Here is a 16,739-nt window from a genome sequence, read left to right on the forward strand (position 1 = left end):
ATATCTCTCTCTCTCTCTCTCTCTCTCTCAAAAAAAAAAAAAAAAACTGCAGTCTAGATCTGAGATGTCGAAAATCTTTCAATAATATTCTTGAACTCAGATCATTATTTGGCAACAGTAGTAATACTTGTAATAGCAACAGCTTCTAATCTCACCAAGTGCTGGGTCCTAATTTACCTGTGATCTTATTCCACCTTCTCAGTGACCCTGTGAGGTAGAACTACTATCACCTTCCCTGTTTTACAGATAAGGAAGCTGGGGCACAGGAGATTACACAACTTGCGTCAGTTCACACTGACAGCAACCAGCATCTATACCTCTGCTTTCCACTGCTGAAGACGGGGACTGAGATACCCACTCCTCCAGGTATAGGAAAGGTGTCAATCAGCTGGTCTGGCCCTCATCTCAGGCGGCAGAAGCCATAAGCTCCCAGGAGATGGGGCAGCTACAAGCTCACTAATCCTGACGCTGACACGGACATGGGGCCACTATCTGCACACTAGGCCCTGCCTCTGAGGAGGCGAATGGCTTCCAGCTCCTGTGTGGGAGTCCCTGCTCTCCCCGCCATCCCCTGGGCATCACTGGAGAGTCCCCCCACAGGTAGTCTTCAACAGGGAAAAGTTTCCAAGATCTTTACACTCTGAGAACTACATAAAGACATTTTCTACTGCAGACAGAGCAGTTTTCCAACTTCTTTAGACTTTCCTTCCTACATTCAGCAAGGCTGCCTGAAAGGCTTCTCATCTCACTAATCACACCAGCAGAATAGTCCACACCTCAAGCCACAGTTCAGAAAAAAGAACACCAGTGGAAAGGCACTTCCCAGAGTGCAGAGGGGCTTCCTTAGGGAGAAACAGGGACCTGCTCCTGTGTTCCACATGTGTACGATGTCAGCGCCTGGAGACCGACTGGACAGAAACAGGGACAGCAGTCATGACCACAAGGCACAAGGCTAGTGGCACCTGAGCCAGAGCCCCACAAAGGAGACCAAAGCCCAGGAGGCAAAAGCAGAAACACTCCTCTCTCCAGCCTCTACTCCCCACACCCTCCCAGCCCACTTCACTCTGCTCTCACCTAATGAGATGCACCAGGGGCCTCTCCCACCAAAGAACCATCAAATACCCTTGAGAACTGTCAGGCCTCATCTAAGAGCTGCACAGGCCACCAGGATCCAGACAGCTGTGCGGCAGCACCCAAAGGTATCTGGGGTCTCTGTGAATGGATGAATACCTCAGGGGCAAACCCCCAACATACACTGACAACCATCCTTTCTGTCTGGGGGGGGGGCGGAATTTTTGGATGCCCAAAAATCTCATGAACCAAAAACTACCTAGCAGTTTTGTTTGCATTCTTCACTACACTTGGGGCCTATGCAACATGATGACTATATCCCACACCATGAAGGCCAGTTTACTTGTTACGGGTCAAAGGTTCAAGTTCACTTGGACTTGTGGGTCTGCTCCTTCAAAGATGTGTTTTTACTGGTCATTTATGCCAACAAACATGAGAAATCAAATTTAACTCCTTAAAGAGAACTTCACCTATCAGAAAACCTAAGAATAGCCCAAGCCCTGAATTAGCAATTAAAACTGTCCTCTGGGACCAGACTCGCCCAAAAATAGAAATGGGGAAAAAGGGCCAATGCAGATCCCCAAGGCTGCTCCACCATGGAATTCCATGCCAGAGTTCCAGAAATCAACCCAACGCTATGACCAACTGCACTCAGTAAGAAGAATAAGCACTCGAGAAAATCAGAAGAAAACATCTCATTGCGAGATTTCTGACTCAAAAGGCCTCATACTTTATTTAATAAACACTGGTCAGCCCTAACTCAGAGGAAAAAGCAGTAAACTCCTCCTGTTTTCTTTTAAGACTGCAAGTTAGTCAGAGACCAGAAGAAATAACAGAGCTTACCTGGTCGATGTCTGTTGGCTGCTTCAGCCGGAAGTGAGCTGCCCTGCAGCCTCCGAGACCCAGCCTTGCCGCCGGTCCCTCCAGGGTAGTGATAGATGACAGAAGCAGAACACAACCCTTCCAGGGCAGCTGGATGTGAAAAGAAAAAAAGAAGTGGGGAATAAATAGTAAAGTTAGTGGTCCACGAATAACTCAATTTACGGTAGCTAAAAATGATTTAAACAGCTAGATTATTTGAAAACATCAGTTTTTTCCTCAAAACAAAAATCAAACCTAAACATCAATGGTTATGCTACACACAGAAACTGGCCACCCTGCTTTCACAGGCCCTCGTCAGGGCTGGCAACCCACGAGGCTCCAGGTGCCACAGTGCAGTGGGGTGCACTGGTGAAACATGCACCTGCTCACCGCTTCATCCACGGGAGCAGCACCTGCACACCTGGACAGGGCAGGCTCTGGGCTGGTGCTAGACCTGCAGAGACAGGATGCATCACATGCCTGGTGCTGAAGATGTTTAGAGCAGCGCCACCCACACCAATGTGTGTCCGCTGCTCTTGGGACTGCAACAAACATGTTCAGGCTGGCTCCTCCCACGAGCCATGCAGAGGTGCACCCCGTCCTCCTGCCAACAGGCACTCCCTCGTAATCTAAAGCCACACCAGCGGCTTGCAGGTCGTGCTCCCAAGTTCACCCTTATCACCTTTACTCATTAATTCAGTGGTGCTTAAACTTCTGCTCTCAAAATTTCTCAACACTAAATTACTAAATTACTAAGGACCACAAAAACCTTTTTTTTTAATGTGGTTTATATCTATAGGTATTTGCCATGTTATAAAATAAAACTGAGATAGGATTTAAATATTTAAGTATTAATTCCTTTTAAAATAATAATAAACTAATCACCCTATTTTAATGAAAATAACTGTCTTCCAAAACCAAAATAACATACTGGAAAAATAGCCTTACTTCACCATTTTAAAATTTCCTTAACACCTGATTTGCTACAAGCCAGCAGAGTCTCCGGCTTGCTTCTCCTGGAGTCTGTACCAGTGCAGATGCTGCGCAGCCTCTGGAAAACGCCACCCTACCCTCGGAGCGACCAAGGGGAAGGATGCATGGTGCCAGCTGGGACCTCTGGCACACTTCCTCAGGAGCTGCCCCTCAGGGCGCCCTGCATTGAGCGGGCACCATTGCGCCAGGGTCTCATGGCATCTTGGAGTCCAGCACATCTGCCGGGAAGGCGGGCACTCCCAAGGCCACTTCCAGGGAAAACCAGGGAGCATTGAGGCTGTCTCTGCCTCCTGCTAGAGCCTTCCCCTGCTCCTGCTTTCCTTCCCATCTATTCCTGGCTCTCGTTTCCTCTCTTTCCCCACTTGTATTTCTCTATTCTCTTCAAGAAGCCAAATTATGGACTCCTCAAGCCCATTTTAAGTATGTCACACACACTGAAGATGTCTGTGTTCAACTACATCAGAACTCACTTTACTCCTTCATTCTGACTTGGTTTATTCTAAGTGGGTGACAGCCCCCTCACTAAGCTGTCAACCTCAAGGAAAAAGCCTATGAACCTGTCACCTAACAGGCATTTATTTACAGGACACCCGATGGAAAACCCTAGTCCACACTCCAAATTCCCACTGCCAGCAGATGCCATCCGCAAAGGAAAACTCATTGACAAGCATTTCCAGGCCCAACTCCAGCCCTACATGATTGCTGTTCTTCAAAGTGGGTTTTAGCTTTTTTTGTCCTTTAAATTTTAAAGTTGAAATATAAATCACTACAGACTCATCTTCTTCAAGTGTGCAGTTCAGCCACGTTGAACTATCCACAGTTGTACCACCATCACCACCTGATGCCAGGGTATTTTCACCATCCCAGAAGGCAGCTGGCCATTAGCCACCACTTCCTTCCCAGGCCCTCCCAACATGGGCCTGCCTTCCACATCCACTGGTCTGCCTATTCTGAATATATCATATAAATGGGACCATGCCCTATCTGGCTCAGCACAAGGTTTTCAAGGCCCACCCATGCTACAGAGATGTCAGTATTTCATTCTTTTTTGAGGACTTTTTTTGAGGGGGCAGGGATACTAGGGATTAAACCCAGGGGTGCTTACCATCCCCAGCTCTATTTATTTTTTATTTTGAGGCAGGGTCTTGTTAAATTACCGAGGCTGGCCTTGAACTTGCAATCCTCCTGCCTCAGCCTCCTGAGTTGCTGGGACTATTTCTTTGGTTTTTATGGCTGAGTAACATCCCACGTTATGGACATTATGGAATGTCCACCTGCTCATCCCCTCATCGTCTGATGTATGGAGGAGGTTTTGATGAATGGGCAGGAGGTAAAGGCGTGAGCAATGGCACCCTAAGCAGAGGGCAAGGGCCATAACAGTGAAAACAAGGGCCTCTGGTGCATCCTGGCCGTGCCGTCTTACCCCCCAGCCACAGGAAGTCATTCACTGAGCGAAGCAGCTCCACTGACATGTGGTAGTGCACCAAGGAGTCCTGCAGCATCCCAGCCTGCAGGCACAAGTCCCCCACGTGCTTCCGCATGCGTCCTTGGCACCGCTTCTTGTAATGCCTGCAAAACAAAACGCAGTGAGACTCATCACTGTCACTGCTCACTCCACAGGGCACACTGGCTAAACACTATCCCACTCTCGCTGCTAGAAACTGCTAGGGAGGCAGCCTCAGGCTCCAGGACTAAAAGCCAAGGACCATTGTTGCCAGTTACAGGAGCTGGAGGGGTCCTGACTTCACAAATGCACTGCCAAGTGACCCTTTAAAGGTAACAGGTGTGCAGGACTGCTACTGTGGACTGCTCTTGGACAAGATGAGAGGAGAGTATTTCTTTTCATCTTTTCCAACTGCAACATTAGGACAAGAAAGTTTGTTTCAGCTTTTTAAAAAATCAATTATGATCCACTTTTACATTAACTCTATTACTATTTTATAAAAAGAGAAATGCTGCATATTATTAGCCAACCATTTGGCTTTAGCAAACAGGACCTTTATCTTCACAATTTCAGAGCAGGCTTTAATAAAGCCTTCAGGGCAGAGCCCAGGATGCATGCTTCAGCTCTTTAAATATTGGCAAGGACATGCTGTTAAATAATGCAAAGGCTTCAAACTCCATATCAACTCAGAAGCCAAAGCAACCATACCCAAACCATACAAAAAACTCCTAATCTTCCAAACATCAAGTTTCTTAGATACGATTTTTTTTAAGAAGAAGAGCTATTACATGTTCCCCAGGAGGAAGCAATTGCATCCAGAATGAGCCTGAGGGATTCTAGAAGACAGCCGCTCCTACTGGACTAGGGGGACCCAAGGTGTCAAGATGAAGCTGTCCCTTCAGACCTAACTGTCCTCAGCTCAGCAGCTCTGGCTACCCGGGAACTCATCTCTGCTGTGCCAAAGGGCTGCTTGAACCAAGGCCTGACACAAACAGAAAGGGGGAGGTCGCCCAGACTCGGCTCGCTTTCTCTCTGACAACAGGCGCACCCTGAGAAACCCCCGCATTCCAGCCGCTCCTCCATCCCAACCACACTAGGCCACATCCCTAGCCTCTGCTGGCCTCTGAACCTCCCCAGTAGTGCCTTCTCCTGAGCCTCTGTGCACACAGCCAAAGTGGCAAAGCACAGCCAGCAGTGCCCTCTCCTGCTTCAAGCCTTCAAAGGACCCCTACAGTGCTAGGAGAAATGGGGCTCGCAGAAGCTGCACCCCCAGGCTCCTCCCATAGCCCTCAAGGTCCACACCCAGGCCCACCGGCCCAGCGCCATCCTGCTCAAGGCTCATGCCATCTCAAAGGAGGCCTACCCTCTGCACGTGGGGAAAGGTGTCCTTACTGTGCCCCTAGAGCATTCGATCTTGAATGGACTATTGACACTGGTAAGCTTCAAGGAGGTAAGAAGGTTCTACATGGCCCTCTGCCCTGACACTCTTAATAAATGAATGCAGGGTCACAGGGGACCAAGCAGCCCGTGCCATCCTAACCCCCACTTTCCACAGAAGTATGAGCAAAGCAAGACCCTTCGCTGCCTCCCTCTGCCATCAGCTCTCCTAAATGGGGGCTCCTCTAAAGGCCTTGTTTTCTGGCCCCTCCAGCCCTTCTCACCCTGAGCCCAGGACAGAGACTGTTGGGAGCTTTTCAGCCCAGCATGCTGTCCCCAATCCCAGCCCCACAAGCCTCCAGGCCTCCTCCCAGGATGCCCTTTCCCCCAGGCAACTCCTAGTCTGTCTTCATAACCCAACACAGAGCCTTCTCCAAGAAGCCTTCCCTGGTAGCAGCCTCCAGCTCTTGACTGGGTTTCCTTCAGCAAGTTACACATCTGCACATGAACTTCACAAAAGAATACATCTGCTATACTGAAATATAGCCCAGAAATTTTTAAAAGTAAAAGGTATAATCATTATGATAAAAAACAATGTGTTCTGGGCTGGGGATGTGGCTCAAGTGGTAGCGCGCTCGCCTAGCATGCGTGAGGCACTGGGTTCAATTCTCAGCATCACATAAAAATAAAATACAGATATTGTGTCCACCTAAAAAACTAAAAAATAAATATTAAAAAAATAATTTAAAGAAATGTGTTCTGAGGGCTAGGGTATAGCTCAGTGATAGAGCACTTGCCTAGCACATGTGAGGCACTGGGTTAGATTCTTAGCGCCACATAAAAATAAATAAATAAATACAATAAAGGTACTGCATCCATCTACAACTAAATACATATATACATATATGACAAAAATGTGTGTTTAGAAACACAAGACCTAAAAAAGAAGTCATATAAATACTCACAGAATTTTTCATATTAAAGTGGTATGATTCAGTAAAATTATATAAAGTATTTTTGTTATATAAAAGTAATGTAAGCCAGGTATGGTGGCACACACCTGTAATCCCAGCAACTCAGAAGGCTGAGACAGGAGGCTCGTGAATTCAAAGCCAGCCTCAGCAACAGCAAGGTGCAAAGCAACTCAGTGAGACTCTGTCTCTAAATAAAATACAAAATAGGGCTTGGGATGTGGCTCAGTGGTTGTGTGCCCCTAAATTCAATCCCCAACACCCCAAAAAAATAAAATAAAATAAAAATAAAAGTAATGTTAATACTCTGAGAGGAGTCTACAATCCCATGCAAATAAATTCTACTCTAGATTTACATATGCTAAAATAATTAACTCTCAAAGAGTAGTATATGTCCCAAAATTGTATCATTTCAAGACTATAAGCAATTCTGTTATAATTCTTTGAACAGCAGAGTAAGAAAGAGATAATAGGATTAAGACAATTCAATTTCTAGTTAGCTATGATATGATAAACAACTAAAAAATTTAAGACAATTGTAGTAAAATTCAGAACACAGGCTTTCTCACTACAAGCTTTTTCAAAATGGTGTGGATCTTTTCTTCTTTGAAAGTGATGTTGGTTTTTTTTAATCCCTCTTACTATAAGTTTTGAATTCTCATATACACAATTAATTGAATTGTCAAATTGTGTGACCATTGAATATGCTAATGATATGGAGAAAAGCCCACACAAAACAGTATGTTGGGGCTGGGGTGTGGCTCCGTGGTGGAGCACTTGCCTCGCACATGTGAGGTCCTGGGTTCCATTCTCAGCACTACATAAAAATAAATAAATAAAATAAAGGTACTGTGTCCATCTATAACTAAAAATATTTAAAAAAAAAAAAAAGAAAGAAAGAAAGAAAAAAGAAACAGTATGTAAAAAATGAAAACCAGTGAGCTAAATAAACTTTTTTTTATATAAAGTTTAAAAGAAGAGGAAGAAGAAGAACGGGGCTGGGGATATAGCTCAGCGTGGTGAGCATCTGCCTCGCAGTGCACAAGGCCCTGGTTTCAATCCTGGCACCACAGAGAACAAAAATGAGAAAGCATAGCATTAAGCCACAGTAGTAATGAGTTTAACATTAACACAAAATTCAAATATTAAAAGTACAATTTTAGGCCCGGGGTTGTAGCTCAGTGGCAGAGCGCTTGCCCAGCATAATTATCCAGCAGTTACCTCTAGTGATTTTGCACTGGGATGTTGGACAATGGGAGCCTTCCCATTATAGACATCGGGTAAATGCAATCAGGTGAACACCCTGCCAGTGCCCGGCTGGCACAGCTGAAGCTCCAGACAACCACACCTGGAGAGAGCCCTGACGGAAGTTAAGATGCAATGCTTCACACTCCACTGCAGGGGCTTTACCGCCATCACTGAAGCTGCATGCTGCCTGATGAAGAACCAACGATAAGCAGCAGTGGCACAGTCAGGGCCTAACCACAGAGACCACCATGCCCACGGAGGGCTTCATTCTCTAAGTCTGTAACGGGAAGACTGTTCCAGAACTGTCCAACACCCCCCAGCCCCTGTCACCACTCCCCGGACCCCACCTGGTCGGCCACCTGTTGGGCTGGAGCCCCTGCTCAGCCTGGAGCCCTTGACTGTCTTCTCCCCACTACCAGCAGCCCCCTCCACACAGGCGCTCCCAGGCCTGAGACAGATGGCATCTGGCTTCATGGGACCTCGACTTCTTCAGTAGCAGCCTGCCACTCGTCAACACCTCTAAGACACATGGCAGCTGTCCCTAACAAACCAAGCTTAGAAAACACACAACGCTGCCCCAGTCTGGGCTCTTTTCTGACCTCTTGTTCTCGGCCAGACCCACAGGCTAGCCCCAGGCCTCCTCCTGCCTCAATCTACAGCCTCCTCAGTTCATCCACATCCATGCTTCTAAATACAGTCCAGAGAGTGACAGCTCTCCCTTCACCTGAGCCTCTGTGGACTCAACTCCTCTGTGGATCTGGGCCCCAAACTCAAATCTCCACCTGAGACAGGCACCCGACAGTCTTCCCCTGGCCATCAGTGGCCCACACTCCACACCCAGCTGTTGAAATCAGAACTTGTGCGCTGTGTTTGGTCTCCTCTTTCCTGTCTCTAAAGTACCCCTCAGCTGGTTCTAGCACCTAGCGCAGCACCCAGCAAGCACCCAGTAAATGTGTGCTGAAGCAGCACTGGAGGTCCTTACTAACAAGGACCTGCCCGTTCCACTTAGGATGGGCACTTGTCCTTCACACAGGAGGCCCAGGACAGAGATTCACAATTCCAGGCAGCTCCTGGGTGATGGCCTTAATGTCCTTCCTGCCAGAGATGGGCAAGGGAGAAGAGCAGAGCCCAGGCCAAGTACTTCTCACATGGACTCCAGGCTCCAGTGACAGGAAGGCCCCACAGTCATGGAGGAACCCTGTCCTGTACTTCCCAGGTGGACAGCTCCAATTTCCCACAACTGCCATGTTCATTTCTCTTTTGTCCCCCTACCCTGAATATAAGAAAATCCTTCAGGAAGTCCCACCTATCTCAGTTGAGATAAAGGAAGTGAAGAATGAATGTGTTCTCATTTGAGCCACAGCACTAAAGAAGATACCAGGCTCCAGGAAAGCTGGTGGGTAGCAGCAGTGTACAGAAGTGACACTTTCCCCACAGTGCACTGGGGACAGCAAGGAGGCCAGACAAAGACTGTCCTTGGAGCTGACCATCCGTTGAATGCTCCAGATCCATAACACAAATGAATGGCATGCCACCAGTGGTGGACATGGCTTTCCTGCCTAGAGGGGAGAGGAAAGCTGGTGCGAGGCCTGTGACGGAAGCAGGGACCCCCGCCCACCCCCACTCCACTCTGAATGCGGAGGCAGAGAGGAACTGGTGGCCAGAGACAGAGGTTCCGTGTCCACAGACTCCAGCGAACCAGCTGTGGGAGGGGTCCTCTTGCCCTACACTTAGAAAGGTCACCCTTGAACCCTCCCAAGAGGCCATGGACTGGACTCAGTGTGGGGACTACCTCTGCCCCCTGCTGGGGGAAGTGTGGAGGTGAGGGAAGAGGGAATGCAGGCTCAGGTGAAAGCAAAGGTGGAGGGGGCCACCCCCGCAGCTCCAGCGCCCAGCACACTCGCTCCCGAGGGCCGCCAACATGCACCCCACAGCCACAGCCACCAGCACAAGTCTGAGCATCTGTTCCCAAGCCCAGGCTCAAGCAAGGCACGGCAGCCTGAGTCCCCAGCTAAAACTCCCCTGAAATCAAGGGGCATCTTGCTTTCTCAAAAGAAACCAAAAAATGAATGAAGCCTCATTTGTCTCTGAATACTGAAGACCAAACATGTTCTCCCACAGCAAGTATTCCAACAAATATCAAACACCAATGGGTTACATGCTAACAAAGCTATGATTCAAACATTAAAAATTAAAAGGTTATCCAGATAACATAGGAATCCAGGCAGCAGGGAAGTTCTGTTTCTGAAAGCAATGAGGGCCAGGGAAGCCAGCTCACAGGGCGCGGCCAGGGAGCAGCGCGTGCACGGCCTACCTTTTCAGACCCAACAACACACTCACAGGGCGGTATGAGAGAAACAAAGGAAAAGAAAAGAAAGAGGAACAAGCAAAATTAGAAACGTACAAGAACAAAAGCTCTGATAGCTACCACTCTACATGTACAAGAAATGACCATGGCTCTGGGAGCGGGGCAGGCGGGGCCTTTAGGTAACACACCCACACCCAGGGCACTGGGAGGCAAGGGCGGCAGGCAGGCTGCCCATCAGAGAGCCCAGCACACAGCCCCTGGGCCAAACTCAAACTGGACGTACATCCAGCCACAGAATGAAGTGTCTGTGCAGGAGAGATGCATACCCTCTCTGCCAGCAGGAGGTGCAGGCAAGGTGAGATGAGCTCCGCTCCTGCACCAGATCCAGGTCACCAGCCACCAGGGGAATGGATCTGAGCCAGCTCATGGGCCTCACAGGCTCACTGAAGTGCAGAGGGTGACTAGTGCTTATAATTGTGAGAATGGGCATACCATGAGGGCCACTTCACTCCCCATCCTTAAGCCAAAAGCTCACGTGCAGGTGAGGAAATGAAACTTCCCTGCAGACCCTCAAAGTTCACACAGTGTGACAGGGCCACTCTATGCTTCCAACTCCTAGGCTGGACTGGACAGTTGTTTTTGGTTCTGTGACATCTTCTCCTCAGACTTACCACCAACCAGAAAACTGCTGTGTGGCCACAGATCAGTTCCAGGAGCACCCAAGGACTTGCTCTGTGCAGGCGCTGTGCCAAGTGATCCTCACAGAATACCATCCCAGTCCCATGGTAAGAAAGAGACTCAAGTGACCAGATGCCTGCTGAGGCCACAAGGCCAGGAGCAACAGCTCCCTGGACTCCCCCTAGCAGGAAGGGCTTCCTCTTGTAGAGGCTGCTGCTAAGCTCACATTTACTTCTTCCACGGGACAGCAGCTTTGCAGGACAGAGAAACTGGCAGTGGGCAGAGTGAAGAGGATGGCAAGGAGACCTGGCCTGACCTCCCCTGCTCTATCTAGCACTCCCTGGGATACAGGGCATGCAGCCAGTCCATTGCTATGCTCAACACAAGTGGCTGTGGCTACTGTACTGGTAGGAAGCTGCAGGAGTCTCACCAGGGCCCCCAAAGGGTACTGAATGCACACACTAACCCCAGGGATTCCCTTACCCAAAGGCCACCTGTTTTTAAGTCATTGGTCTTGAAAAACAGTGGACAACACTTCTCTGTCCCCACAGCAATAAACTCTACAGAAGGAAGCAACCCAAACCCCCGTCCAGGGGTCAGTGTCTCAGGGGCAGCAGTTCCCCAAGTATACTTACCTACTATCAGTGTCTAGTCCCACGAAGTCCTTCTTCTCGAAGGGGACGCAGAGGAGGGGAATCTTGTCCCCAGACTTGTCTGTGGCCCTATCCAGGCGTTTGGACTCGAGCACAATGAAGAGTGACTCGATGAAGTCCTCGATGCGCTTCTCTACGGAGCTGCAGTCCTCATAGCTGGGGTAGAAGGCCACGTCGGGGCGTTGCTGCTCCGCCACGTCCCCCTGCAGCCCGAACACAAAGAGCCGGGAGTCGTACAGCGTGGAGCCATAGATCTCCTTCTGCACATGGAACTTCTCGAAGGTCTGAGGCCAGTCCCTGGCAGAGAAGCAGTCAGTGATGGTGATGAGGCCCACAACCTTGCGGTGCGTCTGGAAGTCGCCCCACTCATTGTTCTCGGGCGGGTAGTGGTGCCGGTAACGGATGAAGAGTGCGCGCTGAGAGTCCCGCATGCTCAGCTGGCTCACGGAGCAGATCCTCCGGTAGATGCTGAAGAAGTTCTCTTCGGAGACCACGCCCACGGGCTGCACAACCACCAGCAGGGTCTGGTGGTCCTCAGCACACTGCATGTAGTCAGGGACGCTCATCCTGAAGGCCCTGTCCAAAGAGAGAAAGCTAGACTCTGAGAAGCAGAGATGACCTCAGCACCGGTTCAGAGACGCAAAGCCTGTGCTTCTATCCTATCAGCAGCAGGGACAGTGACCTCAATACCTGCACCAGGTCTACCTAGTCAGGGCTTGTGGTTCTACACTGACCACTGCTGTGTGATGTAAGTGACCCATGCAATGTCACTGAGACTTACTTTTCCCTTTTGTGAGAAGCCACAGTTGAAACTAACCATGTGCAAAATTTCATCATTCACATTCCTAACGTCCAGTGAACACAGAAAAGTTGGGGTGCCAGATGTGCTCATGGACAGGAAGTGAATATCCTAAAGAAATTAATTCTCCCAGATGAACAGAATCAATGCAATTCTGAATAGAATTCCTACCAAGTTGGTTTTGTTTTTTTTTTTTTTTTTTTTTTTTTTTTTTTTTTTGGTTTTTTTTTTTTTTTTTTGTTTGTGTGTGTGTGTGTGTTTTGGTGATAATGGGGATTAAACCCAGAGGTGCTGTACCATTGAACTACATCCCAAGTACTTTTTTTTTTTTTTTGGCAATACTGGGGATTGCTCTACCAATAAGCTACAACCTCTGCCCTTGTTATTTTTCAAGACAGGATCTCACATAACTGAACAAGCAGTCCTTGAACTTGCAATCCTCTGCCTCAGCCCCCAAGTGGCTGGAATTATAGGTATGCACTACTGCACCTGATCCCTAACAGATTTTTGATGAAAGGTAACAAACTAATTTATGGCAAGAGTAGCTACAAAACTCCTGAGGTACCACCAACAAGGGGCATTTATCCCACAAGATGGCAAGACCAGGTAGGACTGCTAATGGGGTAACAGAGTATCTTTGCAGCATGATAAAAGTGTCCTAAGACTGATTGTGGTGGTGGCTATGCAGCTTGATCTGCTATGCCCCAGGTCACCAGCCTGTACACCTAGGTTGGTGACCTGGATGATATCTCAATAAAGCTATTAAAAAAAAAAAAGCCAGATAAAAAAGCCACCGTTACCACAGTATTCTCACAAAGACAATTAGACCAGCGAAAAGTAACCCAGCTCAGAACCAGATCCACACAGCCAGGAGATGTGAAACGCAACGAGCGCCACTGTGCAAGGGCAGGAGGGACAGTCTCCTCAACAAAGGGCACCAAGAGGCAGGCACTCCACGAGCAAGGAAGATGCAGGCCCCGTCGGAATACAAGCCTCCCGAAGAAGAAACTCATATGGCCAATCCATGCCCAGAAATAGGTCCACCTCAGTGGCAATCAGGAAAAAAACAGTGACAGACCACTTCGCATCCACCAGTGTGACCAAAAAAAAGCAGCCGGATGCAGAGGCATATGCCCATCATCCCAGCAACCAGGAAGCTGAGCATTGCAAGTCCAAGGCCAGCCTCAGCAACTTAGTGAGACCCTATCTCAAAAAAAGGATAGGGATGTATCTCAAAGAATCCCAGGGTTGCCTAGTACCAAAAAATAAAGTTTTTGGGCTGGGGATGTGGCTCAAGCGGTAGCGCGCTCGCCTGGCATGAGTGCGGCCCGGGTTCGATCCTCAGCACCACATACAAACAAAGATGTTGTGTCCGCCGATAACTAAAAAGTAAATGTTAAAATTCTCTCTCTCTCTCCCTCTCTCTTTAAAAAAAAATAAAGTTTTTATTGTTTTAAAATATACATGCACTCTACCATGGCTCAGCATACAGTTCTGCAGCATGAAGTATGCTCACACTACTGGGCAGCCTTCACCACACCCAGCTCCAGAATTTTGCTCTCAAACTCTGGGCCCACTAAACATCAGCTCCCCTTCCCCACAGCTCCTGGCCACCACCACTGTACCCTCTGTCTCTAGGAATCTGACCTTACTAAGTAACTCACATAACTGAAATCATGCACTGTTTGTCCTCTTGTGACTAACTTATTTCACTTAGCAGAAAGTCTCTAAGGTTCACCCATGTTGTAGCATGTGAAGAATTCCCTCCCTTTTTCAAACTAAATAATATCCCATTGTGTGCAAATACCGCATTTCATTCATTCATCCATTGAATGGACACATGGGTTGCTTTTACTTTTTGGGAGGGAACCACCAAAGATTGAACTCAGGGGCACTCAACCACTGATCCACATCCCCAGCCCTATTTTATATTTTATTTAGAGACAGGGTCTCACTGAGTTGCTTAGCGCTCACTTTTGCTGAGGCTGGCTTTGAACTTGTGACTCTCCTGTCTCAGCCTCCCGAGCTGCTGAAATTACAGGCATGAGCCACCGCACCTGGCTTGCTTATATTTTTGGCTACTGTGAATACTGCTGCTATGAACTCAGGTGTACAGACAAAACTATGTAAGTATGAAAAGCAGCCAGTGTTTGCAAAGCTGTGGATCAAAGGTCATTCTCCCATTCAACAGATGGGAGCACAGATAGCATGTCCACTTTGGAAAGTACTGTGGCACATACAAAGGCAGCACATGTGCTCTCTGGACCTGGTGATTCCTCCCACGAAAACTCTGGCACACAGATGGTGAGGAGACGTAAACAGAGGTTCACAGAAGCCAGATGCAGAGATAATGTCAATCAATGCTCAGTAAGAAAGGAAAGGATAAATAAACTAGAATAGTGATAGTGAACGACCCACAGCTACACTGCAGGAACATGGGTGGAGCTCAAAACCAACGGGCAAGAGCAAATGAAACCAAGTAGCCGACTAACAAACAGTAGGATTCCACTGACATCAAATTCACACACAGGCAAAACCTGCGCTAGGGCGCCCTTCAGTGGTCGAGCACCTGCCCACCATGCACCGGGTCCTGGGTTCAACTCCCAGCAAGGAAAAATTTTTTTAAAAAACAGGCAACACTGAACACTATTTTGTTGAAGAATATTTACACATACAGAAAAAAAAAAAAAAACAACAAAAAATAAGCAAACTTGGGTAGTGGTACTTAGGTGGTAGAGGAATATGTTTGTGAGGAAAAGAGCAGACACTGTGCTTCCCCAGCGGGTGGCAGGTACAGAGGATTTGTGTGGTTACCCTCAAAACTGTACATAAGGGGGCTGGGGCTGGGGCTCAATGGTAGAGCACTCACCTAGCACAGGTAAGGCCCTGGGTTCGATCCTCAGCACCACATAAAAATTAATTAATTAATTAAAGATATTTCTAAAAAACTGTACATAAGCATTACGTGTTTTATGTATATTCCAAAATCTTTTAAGAATTAAAAATATGGGGGCTGTGATTGTATCTCAGTGGTTAGAGTGCTTGCCTAGCATGTGTGAGGCATTGGGTTCAATCCCCAGCACCACATTAAAAAAATAAACAAAATAAAGGTATTGTATCCATCTACAATTAAAGATATTTTTTAAATGAATTAAAAATATGTATTTCAAATATTATACATAGGTCATGTGTTCAAACATTATATATTTGATGTTATATTTTTCAAAAATTTTCAAGAGTTAAAAAAAGGAAGAAAGTCTAAATTCAAAGAGCTTATACTCTAGCACGCAACCGGCTGCTGCATGGAGAACCACAGTCCTCCTCTGCCCTGCTGTTCCTCCCACCGTACCCTCTCCAAGGAGCAAAGGTGAGGACTCACAAATCACGTGTGCTGTAGATGCCGTTCTGCCTGAAGACAGGGGGACACTGGCATTCAACACAGGTCTGGTTGGGGGAGTGTTCAGTTCCTCTCCTCTGTAGAAAAATGAGAAAAATAGGAATGTATGCTCTTTTTTATAAAACTTAAGCAAACCTAATAAGTGCCTTGTGAACAATAACTATGACCATGATTTTTTTTTTTATACTGGAGATTGAACTCAGGGACACTCGACCACTGACCCACATCCCCAGGCCTTTTTTGTATTTTATTTAGAGACAGGGTCTCTCTGAGTTGCTTAGTGCCTTGCCATTGCTGAGGCTGGCTTTGAACTTGTGATCCTACTGCCTCAGCCTCCCCAGCCGCTGGGATTACAGGCGTGCACCACTGTGCCCGCCTTATGATCATCATTTCTTTTTAGTGTAACTTCTTTCTTTTTTGGTGTTAAAACAGTCTTAGCAGCACACATCAGGGTATGCCTGTCATCTTGGGAGATGTGGTGCACTTGGGAGGCTGTGGTGGGGGGATCACTTGAGCCCGAGAGTTCAAGACCAGCATGGGCAACACAGCAAGACCATCTCAAAAAAAAATAAAAATCTCATTTTTATGAAATGATGATGAGAGTACATAGTGGCTGCGTGTCTCTCTGTTATCCTATCTGAGCAAAAACAAAAACAAGCAACCCAATTATCAATCCTCTAACCTTTGGGATTTAACCTACAAACCAGGTCCTCTTCAGGGTCCCTTCCACTTGTAACTGGACACCGAGAAACACAGGAGGGGACACACCCATGTCCTGGCATACCACCTCAGCAAAAGTTGTCCCTGAAGCTTCTTAGGACCACAGCAAACTTCCCATAAAAATCTGTCTCAGATTCAAACCATGCCTCTGACCCAAGAAGCAGGAGGTCTTAGAGAAGCTGAGAACAGGAAGTATACTACAATTGTGGACAACTTTCC

The 16,739-nt window shown here is 47.6% G+C and overlaps 1 protein-coding gene across 4 annotated transcripts in view; it reads right to left on the reverse strand.

Annotated features, from left to right (window-relative positions):
• Positions 1 to 15,877, reverse strand: part of Trappc9 (trafficking protein particle complex subunit 9) — a 501,039-nt gene extending 485,162 nt beyond the window's left edge. For all 4 annotated transcript variants that reach the window (XM_048802178.1, XM_048802177.1, XM_048802179.1 and 1 more), the window contains exons 1-4: positions 15,783 to 15,877; positions 11,587 to 12,180; positions 4,349 to 4,494; positions 1,915 to 2,043 (exon numbers count right to left, since the gene is read on the reverse strand). In XM_048802178.1, the coding sequence (XP_048658135.1) occupies positions 1,915 to 2,043; positions 4,349 to 4,494; positions 11,587 to 12,170 (859 nt within the window). In that variant the 5' untranslated portion in view covers positions 12,171 to 12,180; positions 15,783 to 15,877. The remainder of the gene's footprint in view (positions 1 to 1,914; positions 2,044 to 4,348; positions 4,495 to 11,586; positions 12,181 to 15,782) is intronic.
• Between the last annotated feature and the right edge of the window lie 862 nt (positions 15,878 to 16,739).

This window comes from Marmota marmota, unplaced genomic scaffold, assembly GCF_001458135.2.
Source record: "Marmota marmota marmota unplaced genomic scaffold, marMar, whole genome shotgun sequence".
Lineage (NCBI taxonomy): Eukaryota > Metazoa > Chordata > Mammalia > Rodentia > Sciuridae > Marmota > Marmota marmota.